The sequence below is a fragment of the Agelaius phoeniceus genome, chromosome 3 (genome assembly GCF_051311805.1).
Source record: "Agelaius phoeniceus isolate bAgePho1 chromosome 3, bAgePho1.hap1, whole genome shotgun sequence".
Lineage (NCBI taxonomy): Eukaryota > Metazoa > Chordata > Aves > Passeriformes > Icteridae > Agelaius > Agelaius phoeniceus.
Window position 1 is genome coordinate 44,439,789 of NC_135267.1, and position 19,658 is coordinate 44,459,446.

Here is a 19,658-nt window from a genome sequence, read left to right on the forward strand (position 1 = left end):
GGCTCGGTTCGGCGGAGCCATCCTCGCTCCTGATTGGCTCGCTCACCGCGCGCTCCCCTCTCTGATTGGTGGGAAGCCTTGCCGGCGGGAGCGCGCGCGTTGGAGTTGCCATGGCAGTGTAGGACGCTGCGCGGCCGGGCGCGGAGGGATCCGACCGTGCCGCCGCGCCGTGTGTCTTCGGAACGAGATCAGGGCTGCCGCAGCGTTGTCCCCACAGGTTTCTGTGCCCTGTCCCCACGGGTAGCCGGACCCCTGTCTCCTGGGGCGGCATCTCCTCATCCCGAGAGGCTGTGGGTGATGGGTGAGGGACTATTTTTTTTCGGTCTCGGAGAGGCGGTGCGACTGATGTGAGGCGCGACCAGAGCGCGCCGCGCCGCCATTTTCCCCTCAGCGGGGCGGGGCCGTGCCGGGCGGGTTTGGTTTCAATTGTAGCCCTGTGTCGCCGCCCCTGAGGGTTCCTGGGGCTGTGAGGGACCCAGGCACGGGCGTGGTAGATGTGGATCTTTGCTGGCCGCCCTCTCTTCCCTGGGGCCTGCAGGACCCGCCTCAGCACCTGGCAGGGTGCAGGGTGAGCCGTGCCCAGAGGGTCTTAGCCTTTCCCTTTGGCCGGCCTTTATCTCATCGCTGCCTGTGAAGTGCAGGGCCAGGCCAGGCCCGGCCCCTCCGGGCATGCACGCGTTACCTGTTAGCTCAGCATTCACAGTGTAAAAGGTTCTGTTCGCAGAGCTGCCCTGCTCGCACTGGAGACTCGTTCTCACTCGGTCTCACCGTTCTCTGCGCCTGCCCCTGAAGCGATGCGGGGGGACCAAGGCACCAGTACAGGCAGCCGGCTGTGCTTGTTGTGCACGATGACATCCGTGCGGTGACACGTGGCTGAACGGGGTTTTGAGAGGACTGAGGCATATGTGAGGGTGCTTTATTTGTCGCAGAGTGATTAAAATGCGTTTCCTCAAAGCTGCTGCAAAGCCTCGTGCTTGGGCACAGAGGGTGTGAATTTTAGCAGATGGGTGTTTGGGGAAGAACCTTGTTTTACTGAGGAAAGAAGAGAAACCTGTCTTTAAAACTTACTGGTACAGAGCTGCACTGCTGACAGCACGGAAGGATGCATGTTTATCTAGCAAGGATTTTTAGGTTGTTCTCAGGTTTAATCATCACAGAATGGTTTGGATTGGAAAGGACCTTTAAGATCATCTAGTTCCAACTCCCTGCCATGGGCAGGGACACCTTCCCCCAGACCAGATTGCTCCAAGCCCCATCCAACCTGGCCTTGGACACTTCCAGGGATCTGGCACAGTCAAACAAATGTCCTGATAAAGGACAGCCAACCTGCTCATGGGATTTGGCATCTGCAGACTGCAACTGCTAGATTGACTAAATGCTTGTTTTATCCACTCAGATTCTGGAAAGCCTTTACTCTATTTCTGTCTAAGCCTGTGATTAAATCTGTAGTTTCAAGACCTGCAAAGCAGCTGCTGTCTCATATCAGTGAGCCCTGCCTTTGCAGAGAGGAGGGTTGACATCTCCCAGCAAGAGTACAAAAAAAGCAGAAAAAGAAAGGATTAAGATTCAGTAGAAGCTTGAATTATGAAGATTGGTGGTGGGGGGAAATCTGCAGCTAGAGTCTTTACCACTTGTGGGTTCCTGAAGGCAGATTGCTGCAGAGGCACATTCTCTATGTTTGCTCTGTTTTATCTCCCCTGGGATCCCAATTCTCTGAGGAGGCCAAGCACCTCCTCTGCTTTGTGCTCAGTCTGTCTTTGTGAGGTGGGTGGACTGCTTGGAGTTGGAGGAAATCTGTAAATGGTGGCATGACACAGGAGCCTGTGGCACCTGTGCAAGTAGGCAGGATATATTGCTTATAGGAAGGTGTGTTGGATTTTTCTAATGCCAGATCTTTAGCACATCTGTACCCAAATCTCTTTAGCCCTTGCTGTTTGCCTGGTAATTTTGTATCAGAAATTGGTTCTGTGAGGTTTGCTTTTCTTCTAGCTGGCACTGAGATTGATGTCATTTGGGTTTTGCCTTTTATTTCTTTTATATGTTCTCTGTATTCTTCATAAATATATTTGTAACTCTGTCACCTATTGTATTAGTAACTAGTTTTCCCAGTACTTTTCCATGGCCTTTCTCTAAGCAGAAAGAAATTTGAATCTGCACTCCAGAGAGGTAAGGTGGGGGTCAGATATTGTCACTAAAGTGCTGGACACAATAGACTCTTAAGCATTGTCTTCTACCAAAAAAAAAAAAGTTATGTCCTATGAATATCCAAGAGTCTTTGCAGATTCTTATAACTAGATACTGCAAAAAATAATTGAATATCAGATTTTAAAATTTTTTTTTAATAACTGAAAGCTCTGTCTGAAGACTTGGGGTCAGTATCTCTGCAGAAATAAGCTTTTCTTTTGTTCCATTCTTTACCTAAGTAATGTTGTGAATCCATTGCTTCCTGGGAGCAGTGTGTCTCCAGTGAATCTGAGATAAATAGGGGTTTGAATGGAGGTTCCTGTAAAGGGCATTTTGCCTCTGTGGTTGCACTGTCTGCCACATATCCTGATGCACATACAAGAGAGAAGATGGAATTTTCTGACTGGAGCTGAGTTAGCACTTCAGCATAAGCTTTATCTGGTAAAACTAACTTTAAAAACCAATAAAATGTAGCCATAGTGGGATGTGGCAGTTACTTGAAATGGATTTTATCTGATTGAAAAAGGCACAAAGGAAAGAGGTAATAGTCTGGAGGTGAAATTTGATAACTCTGAAGTGTTTCCAAAGCTGACAGGCATTTTTAAATAATTTGTCAATCACTGTTCTTTGAAATAAAATAGTGTGTGGAGATGAGGACAGATGGTTCCACCAGGGCAGTGTCTGATTGTAAACCTGGTACTTCATCTCTGTGTTTTACTTACTGTGACAGGAAAATGCTGCAGGTATCAGCAGTTAGAAGTCCTTCAGAGATCTGTTTCACTGATCAGTAGGAATTGTAAGAAAAGTTAGATTTTGCTGTTAATACAATAGTTTTTTATGGATTTTGACAGTTTTATTGTTTTTCCCAGACTAATCCAGCCATGGGTAGTGTGAATTACTCAAAAGGTTCCTGGCTACAAAGATTTGCAAATGGGAAACCTGTGAGAAAACCCAAGCAGCAAGAGCCTTGGAAGGTGAGTGACCCCCAGCATTCCTTCAGCTGTAGGTTCTACTGTGAGCAACACAGAGAACAGTATGTGTAACTGGGAGCCCAGATGTGTAACTGGGTCTGTGTTGGAACTGGCCACCAATCCCACTGAAATCCTGACAGTGTTTTCTGGTCCGACTGTGCTCCCAGACTTCCATGCCTGGCATGTGCCTGAACTCATCTGTGAGCCCTGAGCAGGAGCTTTGTGCTTCAGTCTGTCCCTCCACAGCACACTCAGAAATGGGTGTTGCAGTTGTATTAATTCTTTCCATTCCATCCCAGTTTGTGCCTTGGTTGTGGAACCTGGATGAGAACTTGATCTTTGTAAAGCAGGTTGTCCTTTTATGCAAACCTTTTCCTTTTTTTACATTTATTCAGAGGTTCTCCTCAGCACCAGCAGAGTGGCACAGCCAATAATTTTGATTTCAGTAGACATTTTGGGAAGGAAAATATTGCCAAAGATTGGCTATCACATAACGAAGGGCTTCTTTTGTGTGAAGGTGTGAGTGGAGGATTTAAATGAAAGTTATGAAGGGAAGAATGAAAAATTGTTATTTTCAAAGTTCAGTAAAATATTAGAGATGTTTGTCACGGAGAAGGAGAACAAAGAATTATGAAAAAAGCAACAGATTCAACAGGTTTTATTGAGCTCTTGCATCCTTTTGAGCCAGCTTTATTGAATTACTTGCAGTTTGGTGTGACGGTGTTCACAGGGGTTTTCAAATGAGGGAAGAGACAAGAATGTTGACTCCATATTTCAGAAGGCTTGATTTATAATTTTATTATATATATTACATTAAAACTATACTAAAAGAATATAAGAAAAAGTTCTCATCAGAAGGCTAGGCTAAGAACAGAAAAGAATGAATAACAAAGGCAGCTGTCCCAGACTCTCGGTCCAAGCCAGCTGTGCTGTGATTGGCCATTAATTACAAACAAGCACATGAGACCAATCACAGATGCACCTGTTGCATTCCACAGCAGCAGATAATCATTGTTTACATTTGTTCCTGATGCCTCTCAGGAGGAAAAAATCCTAAGGAAAGGATTTTCATAAAAAGATGTCTGCAACAGTTTGGTGTGTGGAAAAGTTTCCCATAAAAGCTGAAACAAGCTTGTGACTAGTTAGAATCACAGACTTATGGAACAGCCTAAGCTGGAAGGGACCTTGGAAGATTGTCTGGCCCAGCCTTTCATGGGAAAGACACCAGATGAGGGTATCCAGCTCCCTGTGCAATTGCACCTTGAAAACCTTCAGTGATGGGGACTCCACCACATCCCTGGGGAGGTTGTTCAGTGAATGATTGATCTCACTGTAAAAATTTATTTCTTACATTGAGATAAAAGCTCTGCCAATGCAACTTGTACCTCTCATCCCTTGTCTTCTTGCTGTGGCTTCTGGTGAAGTGAGGGCCTCTGTCCTCTTTGTAGCTGCTCTGTAAGTAGCACTGTGATGAGGCTGCCCCTGGGCCTGCCCTTTTCCAGGGAGAAGGGACTTCATTCCTTCAGTCAAAGGACACCCAACTCCTTCACATGTGTATCATCCTGAAGGAAAGCTCTTCTGTTCACCGGTGATGGTTCTTAGCTGGAGTGGTGGCCATGTCTTTGTACTGCTGACTTTAGAAAGGATCTGTGACTAGGTGAAGTAAATTCATCAGGCATAATACAACCTACCAGTTGTTTCAAATAGTGGGATGTAAGGGTCTTGAAACATGCCAGAAATTTAGGTTTCCTCTTTCTCATTTGTTTTTGGTGGAATTTTTAATACTTCTTGTCTCTTCCTTGCTTGCTCTGATGTGTGATGTTCTGCTCATCTTAGTGTAATAAACCTTTAGGAGTGTGGAGCTGGTCAGCAGGGCCAAGGCAGACATGACTGAAAACTACACCATCAATTGGAATTAAAAATCAATATTAAGCACAGGGAGTAGCAGGCCAATATTCCATCCTATGCATAAAATGCATTCTATCCCCAAATGATAGATTTGGTCTGCATTGCCTGAACTCCTTGTCTGGAGTGCAGGAGTTAAAGAGCCACGTGTTTGGAACAGGTGAGAAACAGTGGCAAGGAGGAGGTGGTGTGGTCATGGTGAGGAGCAGCCAAGGAGGCCTGAGCATGTACATTCCAGTTCTCCTTCCAGCTCTTCCAACACTCTTCTATTGCTACTTAACCCAACTGTTCAGAGCAAATCTTGCAAGGATTTGCCAGCTGGGTTGTGGTATATTGTGCCTTTAATCATGACACTGGTAATTATTTTGAATTCAAAAGTAAATCTAACTCCTGCTCTAAAGTCCTGCTTTCACCTCATGTGGGTTTTTTTCATGTTTTGTTAGGCAGCACCTGATCAAAGCCGAGACATCATTGCTTCTGCTCAGTGCATCTTGGACAGAGAAAATTTTGTGAGGGTAAGAAGTGTGCTCTTTTCTCATTTGCTGTGTGTTTTCCTGCATGTCAGTATTTTTAGTTCCTAAACAGTGATTCATGAGAAAATGTTAATTGCCTGTATTCTTGAAAAACTATTTTAGAGTTATGAGCTTCTAATCTTTTCAGTCCACTCTGGATAGGACTGAAGTAGTAACCCTGAATGTGAATCCCAGGTGACTTGAACTTCCTGTTTGCACTAATATTTGTTCTGTGGGTGTGGTAATTTGTGACAGTGGTGCTGTGAGCAAAGGGCAGGAGGGCTGCTCTGATCTGATACAGCAGATTGCCAGTGCTGCAGGGTAGGTCGTTCTGCTGCCTGTCTTGCACAGTCTGGTGCTTGCAGCCCCCTGCTCTGCAGTGATTTCTGCTCAATAACGTGATGGGAAAAAGTGAGTCATTTTCTGCCAAATTTGCACTACAACTTCAAAAATTAAGGGTCTGAATGCCAGAGCTCTTGAAAGGGCAAGCTTGGAAATAAGTGGTGAGAAGTGGAGAGAGGGAGGAGCAGATGGAAGGGCTGGAAAATAGATGACTTGGAGCAGTGAGCAGTCAGGTCAGCCAAGCTGCAAACCTTTACATGTGGAATCTTATTGATCAATAGTTTATATGGTTTTTATTTTCCATTTCTTACTTAAGGAGCTGGACAGATATTTGAAGCACAGTGATTTCCTAGATCTGAGAAAGACAGAGCTTCTGTACAAAAAATATCTTGAGAATGTTTCAGAGCCACTTATGCAAAAAATGAAGAACAAAATGGACAGCCAGTTAGAGAAAGAAGTGTGGAAAAGGAGACAAGAACAATTCTCTCAATATTTAAACTACTGTACAAAGAAGGTATCAATGAGAAACACATTTCTGTCATGGAGGGGGTTGTATACAGAGGGTTGTGGACAAGTTCAGGGGTTTAGCTGTTATCTTCTGCTTGTAAATTAACCTGGAGTTCAGTTATACCTTGCCTGTAACTTACTTTTCCCAAGGACTTCTATAATGGTGATGTCACAACTGTGTGCATTCATCAGCAGCTATGAACAGCAGCATTGCTTGGTGCAGTGAACACATGCTGGGTTCTGAATATGGTGAGCTGTGTTTGCCTCTGTGGGCTGGACCAATTAGTGGGAAAACCTTGAGCTCTGTCAGCTCAAACCAAAGCCTGAGTGAGCAGGGTGTGGGCTGCACTCCCCATTCTCAGGAGTTCAGCTACAGCAGTACTGCAGCTCTGTTGGCACAGCATGAGTGAAATGATTTTGTGGCCTTGGATGCTACTGATCAAGTTCATAAAAGAAAAAATATGGGAACAGAGAGATGCAAGCAATTTTGTTAAGTCTGCATGCAGGTAACAGACCCATCTCATGGATTTTTTAGTTCTGTGTGTTTCAGTATTCACAAAAATTGCAAGTTGCAGTCACTGTAGAAAATACTTGTTGGTTTTCTTTGTTTTGCTCTTAATTTCACACCACTCTTGAATATCAGATCCCACAAGTAAACTTTCTTCATCTCAGGAATGAAAAAAAAGAGAAAAATAAAAGCAGTTATGTAATCTGCCACAAAAAAAACCAAACCAAACTTTATGAGAGCAGGCAGTTGTTGTCAGTGGAAACCACTGCACAGTGGAGTTGTGAGACTGTAAACAACCTACTTATCCAGAAATGAAAATACCATGGGAGCTGTGTTGTTTTAATGGGACCAAACTATCTCTTTCAAAGGCCTGATGTGACAGACCCAGGCATTTAAACTGCATGGAATGAGAAAGAACTGAAGCAGTCCAACTGCTGAAGTCCTGGGATTTGGGCCGTGTTGGGTGTACTGCACATATCTGGGTCTGCATCAGTCCATCTTGCAAGCTGCTGTGCCAGGTCAGGAGTTTGCTGGGTGCCCTCCAGAAACAATGGCTGATGTACTGGGATGTGTCCTTCTGCCTGAAGGGGAGCAGCAGCATCAGTGATCAGTTTCTACCTTTTCTCCTTGCTCTGTGCTGTCAGGTCTGTCACCAGCATGTCTGAAAAGCAGGCTGAGGCCCTTCATATTTACAGGACACATTATTTGCATAAGTTTGCATTAATTGTGGCAGCATATGATAAATGTTGCAGAACTTGAGACACTTGTGTGGGTTAGTTAACGTGGTTAATTCTGGATGTGTTTTCCCTTCCCTCCCTTCTTTTTGCCCATTTTCTTTTGCTCCTTTCCCTGCTATCAGCCTTCTCCTCCACTTGTGGCAGCATTGTTGATGAGATGGAGCTGTGGCCTGGACCATGAGACCCACAGGTTCAGGTCTTTATTCCAGTGTATAGATGGAAAAGCCAGCTCATGAACCCAGATGTGGAACTCTGGTATTTTCCAGACCAGTGACCTGCCTAAGACTGTGGCTAGTGAGGGGTAACTCACTCCTGTTTTTCCTTTTCTTTTTAATATCTGTCTTGATGACATCACAGAATATTTTGAGTTGGAAGGGACCCAGAAGGATCATCATGTCCAACTCTTAAGTGAGTGGGATCAAACTCACAACCTTGGTGTTATTAGCACCCTGCTCTGACAAACAGAGGCACTCTCAGGGATTCCTTTTCTGGAAAAACATTTTCCAAAAAAAAAAAAAAAATTCCTTTGTCTTGACTGTCCTAGTTAAGATTAGCATTTTAGCCTGTCATTATTTCTGGATGCTTCATGAAATCATTTGTTATGTATTTATGCCTGTGAAAAATTAAAATGGATGGAGGAATTTTCCTGTTACAGTTCAATCACTTTCTTTCTGAGGAGCAGTGTATGAAATTGGGAATTCTTTTTTCACAGAATTCACAGATTTCAACCACCTCTGGTGCTGTGTTATGCTGTGCCTGGCTCTGTCCCAACCAGGCTGCCTGCTCTCACTGCTGTAACCACCAACAGCTTCTGAGACCTGACCCAGTACCTGCTTCTCCCACAGGGCTATGTGTTTTTGGATGATTATGACCCATCAGAGTATGATCCATTCTTCCAGAAGACGTGCACAGACTGCTGGAAGGTGTGAGCAGGTTTGGAATCCCACTTTGACCAGCAGGAGGGTAACAGAGCATGTAACTGATGTGCTGCTCTGTCCCAGTCTCTCTGCAAGCCTCTCAAGTCCCTGGGCCTTACCCGGGTCGGCAGAGAGTGGGGGGGGTAGCCCCACCACGGCCGACTGCGGGGAGACACTCTCTGTGCCCCGAGGGTGCTGAGGGCACTCAGGCTGGTTGCCTTTGCTGCAGCAGAGACGACCGAGACGTCGGTGGAAGAGGAAAGGGGCCGTCTCCCAGCAGGGGATATTCCAAGGTTTTATTAAGGAGTCCCGAGGGAGCTCCGATACCCCAGGGGTCTCCTGCCGAGAGCGCTGGGGGATGTTCGGAGTTCACATTTAAAGGGGGGAGGAAACCAACATAGATAAAATCCTACTGACCAATAGGTATCTCTGGGGGATGGGTGCTGGGGGGATAGACATACAAAACAGCGTATGGGGCAGGACTTGGGGGGTTGACCCTTGGCCCCTGGCTAATCACTCGACAACTTGGACCGAAACTTCTAGGTAGGGGGCTGGGATGTCGAGGTGACTGGCAGAGAGCCAGGGTGGGAGTTTTGGAGATCTTATCCCAGGAAAGGGATAACACAAGTAGAGGGAAGAGGAGGGGGGGGGGTACAGTCTGGGATAAACCATTTGGGAAAAACATGGGAATACAAAACAACTACTTCAAAGTGTTACAAAATATAAGAACGCACTACAACACTGCTCTAGGGGAGTGTGTTCTAGTTTTACTAAGTCACTCCTACTGCATTTAAGCCCAGGAGTGTTTGAACATGGTTTTCACCAGGAACACAGTCTGGATCTATACTAAGCCCAGTTTTTGAGGCACAGTAGCAATGGCAGAGGGAGGTTTGTTTTCCTCATTTCAAATCCATCATGGCAGCATGGAGGAGATGTCCTGTCTAAGGAAGGCTGGAGAGTTCCCAGGCATGCTTAGTGTGTGCTGTGTAGAGGGAAATAATCTGACAGCTCAGCTGATCTTTACAGAAGCATGGCAACAGTTTTTCCTTCTCTTTCAAGGATGGAACTCATCAACCAGCACAATGACAGAGAGAGCCAATTATGTTTCCTGTGCTCCAGCTGACCACAGCCATCAAAGGTACCCTTTATAAAATAGGTTACATGCACTGCCAAAGCAAGTGAGAAGAGGCCAGGCAGGTCTTTGGGCAAACTGCAATAAACTTACTGTCTTAAACATGTAGTTCTGAAATGTTGTTACCCAGCAGCCAAAGAAATGTCTGAGATGCTGCTCCTCTTCTTGCCAGATCCAGTTCAATGCTCTACAAGCCAAAACCTGCTATTTTAGGAGGTTTAACTTGGGCTGAACTCAGTAAAGACAGTGCGGGTGTTCTCTCCTGGAGGCAGTGTCCAAGCAATAAATCAAACTTTTCACATACATCGTAGGTGTTTTGACAAGGCAGGAAATAAGTAGGGGAGAGGAGATGGGAAGTGGTGTACAAAACATCTGGTGCTTTCTGCAGAGCTGGTGCTGAGCAGCAGCTGCTGCCAGTGCCCTCAAACCTGACCCTCTCCTGTGCCAGTCCCATCTCCCTGCTGCTGGAGCTGACCAGAGCTCTGGGCTCAGAGCCTGGAAACAGAATTTTCTCTGTCCTCCAAACTCCCATTGTACAGACACAATCTCTCAAGAGTTGCCAAGGTTGAGTTTTATTTAGGATTAGAAATACTGAACCACAGAAAACTGTTAAATGTAACAGAGGTTGACTCAGTAATAGGAGGGTGCACAGATGGTGACTGGGTGGGAAACTGCCAGACTTCAGGAGGAATTTCTGCACCCGTGGAAAACAAGGGCACAGGCTGCTCAGAACTGCATGCTGTGCTTCTGCAACAAAGCAGTTTAAAGGAGGAAATAGAATGGTTAAAATGTAACAAATATCTATAAACAAACTTTCTTTTTTTTTAAACCATCCCTGATTTGGTGCCAAGAGAAAGTTTTCACTTTCATTTCAACCAGCTCATTTTACATTTTATATTGGGGTGACAGCTCCCCAGAACAAACCTTTTAAACTTATGATAAACTTTCCTTGAACAAATCCTATAAGTTTTTCTCATTATTTCACATTCCCCTGTACAATAAAATATACTTTTTTAAAATCACTATGCATCAATAAACATCTGTAGACAAATTAATAAACTTATATTTTACTCTCTATATACATGTTGGCAATGTCAAAGCTTCAAGATTCACATGGAGGTCTGCAAGACCAAGGAAATGTACACAAATAACTTATACTTAGGAAAAAACCCAAAGAGCTGAAGAGTATTTTGCCACATTGTTGTGGGTCACAGTATTTAAAATATTTTTTCCTAGCTATTCTTGACAACCACATTGTCTCAGCAGAGAACGATAAATCAAACTGAAGCAGAAAGAAAAATCAAGTAGCAGTTACTGATTCCAGTGCAGAACTAAAGTCAAGTAAAGAACTATGCTTGATTCTTAAAAGAATATACAATATATTGGAGACTTCTCCAGTGCTAAGGCTTCTTCAGCATTTAACCGTTAAAACGATCATCCTGAGATGGGAAAATTCCAGTGGATATCACTTTTAAGATTTCAAATGGAATGATTCTAGTGCTGAGCTTAAACCATTCCTCAGTCTGTCTGTCAGACTAAGTGGTAAAATATACAAATAGCTTGGTGCCACATTTCTACATAATACTTTTTATGGCCCTGAAAATGGAAACATTGGCATCCAAACCCAAGATATTCCAAAATAATAAAAAGGCACTGAGCTATAGTACTGTATTTACAGTAACATTTGTGTTTGCATAGATCAACAACAACTGGGAACACTGCAAAGAACTAAGGAACTAAGAGGAAATACAGAAGCAGCAGGAATTCTTGCTTAATAACCAGCACGGGACAAGGAATCTTCTACCAAAAGATGTTCAGGCTGTTAGCTTCAGTTGTCCTTCATAAAATAAAACAAAACTGTTCTTAGAGGAGTGTTTTCTGATCAAAGAGCTGCAGGTCAAAGCGCACCCAAACTTCTCCTGTTGGAACCTCATGCAGCAGTAAGTGTTTAGTTGTGGGGCCTTTGCTCTCTTGTTCTGTTCTGATTTTTGCTACTGGAACTTCGGTGCGACCCAAAAAATCTGTCGGGCAAATGAATAAGAAATTTCATTAGGCAAAGATATTGACCATAGAAAATCTGAGTGAGGCAGGGTAATGCAATGCTGTGGGGTACATGCTCTGTTCCAGAGCACTGCTCCCAGGCTTCCAGTCAGATGGACCCCAGACCTGTGTAAACCAGCCAGCAGTGACAAAAAAGGGCCTTTTTAGAAGAGGACAATGCTATGGAATTAGGATGTCACAGTTTGAGCTAAGGGCTTTGAAAACGCTCTTAGAAAATACCCTTTCAGAAGCACATTTTCAAGTGTTCTTCAGTTTCAAAGCTGGCTGGTCAGAGTTAGGTGATGGAACTTGTTTACAAATCAGCTGAGGTGCTCAAAGACAGTAAAATAAATCAACTGTTTTGGCTCAGCCAACTTTTAATTATGCCTATATAGCATGCTTTTTACTAGAATGATCTTCAACAATTACCTCTACTAGTAGGTTTACAGTCCTGTTCAGAAATCATGAACTTTCTGTGTGACTATTTCTTACATGACATCTTTTGTGTGTGTATGCATTAAAAAGTTCACCATGGACTGAAAAAGAAGACTCAGCTGTCCAGCCAAACTCACATTAACTCACAGGAGAAAAGACTGAGCTATGGTTACACACAAGGCATCTCAGGTCAAGGCAGTTCCCTGCAAATTTGCAATAATTGACTGTGTGTCAGAGCCCTGAAAAAGCACTTAACCTTTCAGAGAATATGAGAAGCAACTGACTGCCAAAAACGTGCTCAGTTTCCAAGCAACAAGAAAGCTGATCAAGCTGTTGCTGTGAAAATATAACCCAGGACCTTATTTTTGAGCACCTATTGTGAGTAGAACTTTTGCTTTCAACTTGTCTGTCTCCTCAGTCTGACAAGAAAATAATTGTGTGTCTGACACAGGAGCCAGACTGGGATCAGATCTGACTGCCTGGAGTTACTGGCTCTGGAAGGCTGTTGAACTTCCTGAGTACTGAGGCATTGTTTTTACCCAACATTTCTCAGGCAGCAGTCAGACCTACAGGCTCTTGAAACTGCTGCTGAGGAACCAGATACCTCAGCTAACAAAAAAGCATTCTTTGCCTAAATACTCACACTTACCATCAGGTGAGAACTGATCCCTGTCAAACATGGTGATACACAGGACATCCTGATACAGATCCTTGATGAAGAACTGGCAGTTGAAGTTCCACTTGGGGTTCAGGGTGTCCTGCAGGGTCCTGGTAGTGTAGCTCTGTGAGCCCATGCTGATCTCACAGTATGGGTTGCTCTTCCCTAAACACAGAACAGGGAGTGAAACCCCTCTGCAGTGCAGAACCTCCCCCTCCATCTGGAGCCTGCCTGAACACACATCAATGCTGCTGCCAGATAATGTGGATCAGGCAATCCTATATCCCAGAGCAGCACAGGGCTGGTTCTTCACTCTGTCCTCTGAAACCAAAGAATGACTCTTTCATATAGAAATTGTAGACAAGCCACAGGGATTCCCAAATGACCAGCTGCTCTCAGCAAACCTTTCCAAATGTTACAGGAATAAAACTGCTCTGAGACTGTTTCCCTCACTTACCATTGGGCTTACAGGCCTTTAGTTCTGTTGCTTCAATCACTTGCACCATCAAGCGTCCTATTCCTGAGGTTTTTTGTGAACGAGCTGGGAACAAAGAGGTCAAAAATAAACAGATTGGTTGGAATGTAAGAACTGGCAATAGATCTGAAGGAGACACTGGCATCATCCAGGAAATGGCCTGCCCCTGGATCCAGGTGGATAAAGGGAAATGCAGAACTCAGTGGGTACCTTGATAAGCCTTTTCACGTTTCCTCTTCTCCGTTTCAATGTATTGCTCCGATGCCGCTTTGATTTTCTGGACCCAGGCAGTCCTGCAGGGAGCAATCCCTACAGTCAGGGTCATCCCACAGGCAGCAAAATCTTCAGTGACTCTGCCCACTCTCCTTCCCCATTCTCCCCTCCCTAAATTTTAGAGGCATCACAAATCAAGTCAGTTCATGGACTAAGGTGATGGAGTTTTTTGACTTAATTTTATGCCACATTCCAAATCAGCCTCAATAAATGGACATGGAGTTGCTGTTTTATTAAAGACTGTTGGGTCACATTAAAGACTGCTCAGGACTGGGGAAGAGCCCTATGGGATGCTGGATTTTGCAGCCCTAAACGGTTCTTTAATACAACTGAAACATCAAGGAGCTGCAGATGTGGCTGGATGCCACTGCAAGAGCTGCTGCAGAAGCAGAACAAAATCAGAGAAAACTTCTCATTCAAATGAGAGTCAAGTTAGTTTATTTCCTGACCAAGAGACAGCTCTGTTCCTGAGCTCAGAGTCCCTGTGTCTGCTCATTGGAAACACAGCCTGCAGCATCAATGAACAAGTTTAAGCTCAGATTTGCATTTTCACTACTCACCGCTCATTAATGTTGTCAGTTTTAAGTGTGTAAACTCTGTCAATGTGTGATATGTGAAAAACTGGCTCATCACTTGAAGGGTCTGTGGGCAGCTTCACAAGGACTTCATTAAGGAAAACCGGCTGAAAGAAAAGCAAATGTCACTGTGGCAGCATTACCCTGTGACAATAGGCAGAAACTCTATATGCATGTTTAAATACACTGTTTTACTGTAGGGAAGATGCAAGTCTTAGGACACAGGAAAAACAATGACATCACCATGTAAAGGATGCAAGAAAGGGCTGAGAGAAAAATTTCTCTGGCAATTCACCCCATTCTGCTTTCCTAGGCAAAGAGCTTTGTGAAAGGGGAAGGAGTGTGCAAGCAGAGCTGCAGTGTGGAGCTTGGAAATCCAGGAATCTCAGGTTCTCTGTGGGAAAGCAGCCCTGATACTTAAGCTTATGTCTTCAGTCTCAGAATCTTGAGAACACACACTGTGTGGGCAGAGAGATTAAAATTTTGCATCTTCTACTGTGTTCTGAAGGACAGGAATTTTCTTGTAGATTCAGGAACCTGTGCAAACTGAAGTCAAGGCTCCTGCTTCTGAACATCCCACTCAGCTGTTCAGACATGATGTTACTTCTGCCTCTTCCCCCCAGAGTGGATGGAAGTGTTAGTTAAACCAAGATGCAGAAGTCTGTCCTTTTCCAGGTACTAAGCCAAACGTCATTTGTGCAAGTTGTTTGCCAGAATGTGCCCATGTGACAGCAAAAGGGGCCACACAGCTAATCCCAGTGGAGAGCAGCATTCCTCATCAGAAGCGAGGACCCACTGTACCAACACTTGGAGCACCTTGACTCACTCACCATTTTGTACATTTTGAACTGGGAGTTAGATTTAGGGCTGAACAGTTTATCGGATCCGGAAGACACAAACTGTTTAACCATGTAGGTGAGCAGCAGGAAGTCATTGAAAAGGAATCCATACAGCTCCTTGCTGCTCTTGGCCTTGTACAGCTTCCCACTGTGCAGGAGCTTCCGTGGTCCCAAGCAGTTTGTGAGGGAATTGAACACGGGTTGCTGGAAGAGACAAAACCCATTAGCAGCAGCAAGTCTGTGCAGACATCAGCTCCTGCTCCTCTTCACTGTGGGGACCAGGCTGCTGAAAATGCTCTTCTCTTTTCTTTAATGAATTCCATTCTAAATGAAGAGAAGGGAACTGTTCTATGATCAGCCGTGGCCACAGCCCAACTCCCACCTCAGAGGAGAGTTAAGCTTTACCAAAAACACACAGAGAGATGACTAGATGGAGGCATTTACTGCATGGCCCCTTCTGTGTTGTCCAGAAGCTGTGTTTAAGAACAGGCTGCACAGGCTGCAGTCAGGTCACCTCTTACAGGTGATTAGGTGATGGAACAGGACAGACCTGGGTCTGTCAAGCCCTGGTTCCTTATGCAGTGGAGAACTGTCACATATACCTCAGTTTGAAGGCTGTCCTGAAAGGTACAGGAGCCTGAACACCACATATCCTTGCAGATCTGAGGGCAGCTGTTCCCTGCCTGCTTGAAGGAAAACCCTGGGAAACACACACTAAGTGAAATCCTCCATAGTAAGACCTGACTTAGCCCAGTGGCAGCATGATCAGGAGTTCAGAGAGAAGAGTTATTTCTGTCTGTTTAATGGTCTAAATGGTACCAGTTTTTAAGCTGATAAATCAACATTTCTCTGCCACTATAGCCATGTAAAAACAATGGTTCCTCACATTATGGCTGTGAGTAGAATTCAATAAATGCTTCCCTGCCTAGAGCTCAGCAGTGGATCATGTTCCAATAAGGGCTGTCAGCAAGGACTCCCATTCCCTCCCCAGCCTTGCTGAAATGACTCTGAAAGGCCCCAGCCCTGCAGGGCATCAGTGCAGGTACCTCAGCAAGGCCTTCACACTGGACGTGGGCCTGGATCCATTCCAGCCTGTCTGAGTTCTCCTTCTCACGCACGCCCTCGTTCACCTGGGAGCACAACTCCTCCGCACGCTCCAGGGCGAGCCGGAGGTTACTGTGGTCCGGGTGGTTTTCTGCAGTGTTCTCTAGAATCTGGTGTGGATCAAAGAGGGGAGAAAGCAAGATAAAAACAGAGGTAAGCCTGTCAGAGAAATCCTCATAAAGACAAGCCTTTATCTTGGCTTTTGCTACGGAGATCAAATTCAAAGCGTTCACCTACAAAACCTCATTGGGGTACTCACACTCTTTATGAGCAGGGGGTAGCGCGTTATCCTTTGCATGGGTTTCAGGAGGAAGCTGGAGAGCGGCATTCCTTTGCAGCGAGGGTCCAGGGCAAGTTTCTGTGGTGCAACCCAGAGATTTAGCAGAGACATTGCATTAGTCATCAGAAAATAGTTGCATCACTGGCACTGAATACTGAAAATTCTCTGAGCAGATTCATTTTTCCAGGCATTCCAAGAGATCTCGGATTTTTTCAGTAAGTGAACACTACATGTATCTAGAACAAGCAGGAAAGCTGGCAGTGTTATTGCACCCAGATGCTTTGCCAGGATAAATCACAGGGTCATTGCTCATGCAGAATCCTTACATTCAAAACTGTTCCAGCTTTTATTTTGATACCACAGGCTCCACTCAGATTGAAGAAGAGCAAAGCAATGAAAGAAACAAATGCCTGATGTCAACTGTTCTGGCAATTTTCCTTTTATGGCCTAAGTAAATTAGCTAGAGGGAAAGACAGTGTTATAAATAAAGAGCACACACAGTGTTAGCTATGGTCACCATGTAAATACACCTTGGAAGCCTCTTAGCTATTTTTGCAGGATTTTACTCTTCTGGCTTATTTTGATGTAGTTGATGCTGGTTAGACAAGCTCCTGTCATTGTGGAAAAGAAAGGGCACAAAAGCCACTGAATAAGATACCTTTAAGTAGTCTTTGAAATCAGCATCTTCGTCAGTTTTCTGCTGCAGCAGGGCCGCTCCGTTGAGCTGGCAGCTGCAGAAGCGGATGTAGGCCTGCATGTGGGACAGCTCTGCTGCCAGGATGTCCCCGATCATCTGCACCGGCATCTTCTCGCCTCCCGTTTTCTTACGCACCCGCAAGGCTCTGCAGACAGGAAAGAGATCAGCATCCAACTCTGCTGCCAAGTCACAACCTTACAGATCCACCTCTGAAAGGACACAAACCTGGCAGGTGAATTTCCTTACACAGCACAGGCACTTCCAGGAGGTGCCGGGGTCCTGCCTGAAACCCCAGGAAGTCACCCTGACACAACACCCTGAGCTGAACAATCTCCCTGATGGGGTCTGGGGGACTGGGACTCTTCTTTGAGGTTTCTGGGACAATCAGCATCAATCTCTACATTCAACCAGCATCCCATTGAGTGAATTACTAGCCACTGTATCTTTCTAAACATTATTTTTAGAGAATAAAAGGTTGCTTTGCAGAAAACTGGGAAGAAAAGCTCCCTACTTTTGTGTAGGGCCTGTTACTAAGATATTACAGCAAATGTACATCTGTTCTTGCTGTTGATTTCTCCCTCTCTCTTATTATAGCTCCTTTTGAAGCAGTCTGACTGCATTCAGCTGTTCTGATGCAAGCATCCACAGGAAATAATCAGCAAGAACAGAATATTGACTGTAAACCTAGTGAATTTCCTGAGGAAAGAATAACAGAATAATGAAAAGGAAAATGTAAGACTGCAGGTAAGTACTCACTTCAGTAACTTTGTATTTGACATGATGAGTTCCTTCCAGTTAACAAAGATCAGCCCCATTTCTCCTTCTGTGAGACAGCCTGAATCAGCCATTGGTTTTTGGAAAACCTGCAGCCAAAAAATGAGCAATTCTTCAGAGATTAGAAACAGCTCAGCCTCTTACTTAGCCCAGCAGTGACTTTTTCTGAATGCTCAGTGTCTAATTTCTCAGCAGTTAACAGCAATTTCTTACTAGCACTTGTGACAGCTGTTTCCCCTGAGCGTGTGACCCCATTCTGATACTGGCACCAGCACTTGCAAAGTGAGGACAAGCACTGGGACCTGCAGGCTGGCAGCTCAGCAGAAGAGCATTCCTGTGATTTCAGGGTCAGTCACTGCACAAATTACACTCAGGCACTGCTCCCCTCCCCTGACCCAGAGCACTCAGGGTCACCCTGTGGGCAGAACCACAGCTGCTCTCAGGGGCCCTCAGCACCTCATCTCTGGGGAGCAGAACACCCCTGTGACTCGACTATTTAACATCTGCCACACTTCACCACACCACTGTTCTGTACAGAGAGGTCAGGTTGGACGCCCAAGAGCACTTAATGCTGCCCAGCTGAGGGAGGTGGTCTTGCTTCCAGAAATAAGACGGGGGAGAAGGCACATGAAAAGCTTTTATGGTGCTTCTACAGCTCTGGGCAGCTCTGCTCAACACCTGGCCCCAGCCCATCATCTTTTTACTGAGCCTGAACACCTAAACACAGGATTTGGAAAAGAGGAAGGTGTTTGTAAGTTGATAGGTTTCACAAAATTGTGTCTTTGCCTGATGAGCCACCACATATCATTCACTGGAAAGGGAGGTGCACACACACCTTTCTTCCTCCATCATCTCACAATTCATAAGAATCCCTTCATTGTTATTACTCAGTATAGAGGTGTTCTTTTGCCAAATGCACTTTCCCATCCAAGACATCTCACCTCTACGACGAGCTGCAGATCGTCCATGTATCTTTCTTCTGTCTGAATGAGCTCGTGAATGTAGCCCTGCCTTTTCCTTTCCATGGGCTGCATGGTGTCAAGGCTCTGGAGATCAGCACACCCTGCAGGAAGTAAGTCAGGAGTTCAGATCCCACTCAAGGCATTAAATCTGATAAATTAACAAAATTGCACCAGCATTCAGCAGTCTATGACTCAGACTATACAGGCACTGTTAAACCCTCTCAGTGGGTTTCAAAATCAAGTGATGTAGCAATCGACCCCCTCCCTTCTTTGTGTCACTTTTCAGTCTATCACCTTTTTATTTCTTTGAACACTTCTTGTACTGTGATGCAGAATAAGAGTTCCTGATGTCTTGCCACTCCATTTGTCTCATGACTTTTCTCATCTCTTCTGCCACACTGATTTGAAACTGTGATTTTCTCTTACCTTGAGCAATGTCTTTTTGGACTTGATGATCTTAAAGGTCTTTTCCAACCTTAATGATTCTATGATTCTAAGTGCCTTTTGTGAGATGAAGTCACAGAAAATGTGGCTGGTCCTGACTTAAGACATAGCACCTTTAATCCCCACCCCATTTCTGAAGTTCTCTGCCTTACTTATTAATTTATGATACAAACCACCACTACAAATTTGTAAAGCTGTACACAACATTGTAGTTGTGTAACTCACAGCTGCACAGCTTTTTTTTTTCAAAATGAGTTGGAAATATATTGAATTATTTTCATGCATCAAGGATGAAGGATCAAAATCATGCACAGGAACACACTGACAGTCAGTGTCACAAACCCCATGTCAGAACATGCAAACCCTGCAGCTTCACACGACTCTATC

The 19,658-nt window shown here is 44.8% G+C and overlaps 2 protein-coding genes across 13 annotated transcripts in view; one reads left to right on the top strand and one right to left on the bottom strand.

Moving 5' to 3' along the window:
* The window catches only part of FAM228B (family with sequence similarity 228 member B), a 50,978-nt gene continuing 31,320 nt past the window's right edge, over window positions 1-19,658 (top strand). Inside the window, exons 1-7 of one of the 5 annotated variants that reach the window (XM_077175144.1) lie at window positions 1-301; window positions 3,054-3,158; window positions 5,504-5,575; window positions 6,231-6,428; window positions 8,512-8,591; window positions 9,643-9,721; window positions 17,686-17,854. In XM_077175144.1, coding sequence (XP_077031259.1) covers window positions 3,066-3,158; window positions 5,504-5,575; window positions 6,231-6,428; window positions 8,512-8,591; window positions 9,643-9,706 — 507 coding nt within the window. In that variant the 5' untranslated portion in view covers window positions 1-301; window positions 3,054-3,065 and the 3' untranslated portion in view covers window positions 9,707-9,721; window positions 17,686-17,854. Of the gene's footprint in view, window positions 302-3,053; window positions 3,159-5,503; window positions 5,576-6,230; window positions 6,429-8,511; window positions 8,600-9,642; window positions 10,738-17,685; window positions 17,855-19,658 lie in introns of those variants that run through there. The other 4 variants (XM_077175143.1, XM_077175146.1, XM_077175145.1 and 1 more) reach the window with 4 other exon arrangements.
* The window catches only part of ITSN2 (intersectin 2), an 80,642-nt gene continuing 71,248 nt past the window's right edge, over window positions 10,265-19,658 (bottom strand). For all 8 annotated transcript variants that reach the window (XM_077175136.1, XM_077175141.1, XM_077175139.1 and 5 more), the window contains 11 exons: window positions 18,807-18,928; window positions 17,848-17,954; window positions 17,053-17,236; window positions 16,374-16,472; window positions 16,057-16,224; window positions 15,002-15,214; window positions 14,157-14,278; window positions 13,534-13,616; window positions 13,306-13,389; window positions 12,840-13,013; window positions 10,265-11,736 (listed from right to left, as the gene is read on the bottom strand). In XM_077175136.1, coding sequence (XP_077031251.1) covers window positions 11,579-11,736; window positions 12,840-13,013; window positions 13,306-13,389; window positions 13,534-13,616; window positions 14,157-14,278; window positions 15,002-15,214; window positions 16,057-16,224; window positions 16,374-16,472; window positions 17,053-17,236; window positions 17,848-17,954; window positions 18,807-18,928 — 1,514 coding nt within the window. In that variant the 3' untranslated portion in view covers window positions 10,265-11,578. The remainder of the gene's footprint in view (window positions 11,737-12,839; window positions 13,014-13,305; window positions 13,390-13,533; window positions 13,617-14,156; window positions 14,279-15,001; window positions 15,215-16,056; window positions 16,225-16,373; window positions 16,473-17,052; window positions 17,237-17,847; window positions 17,955-18,806; window positions 18,929-19,658) is intronic.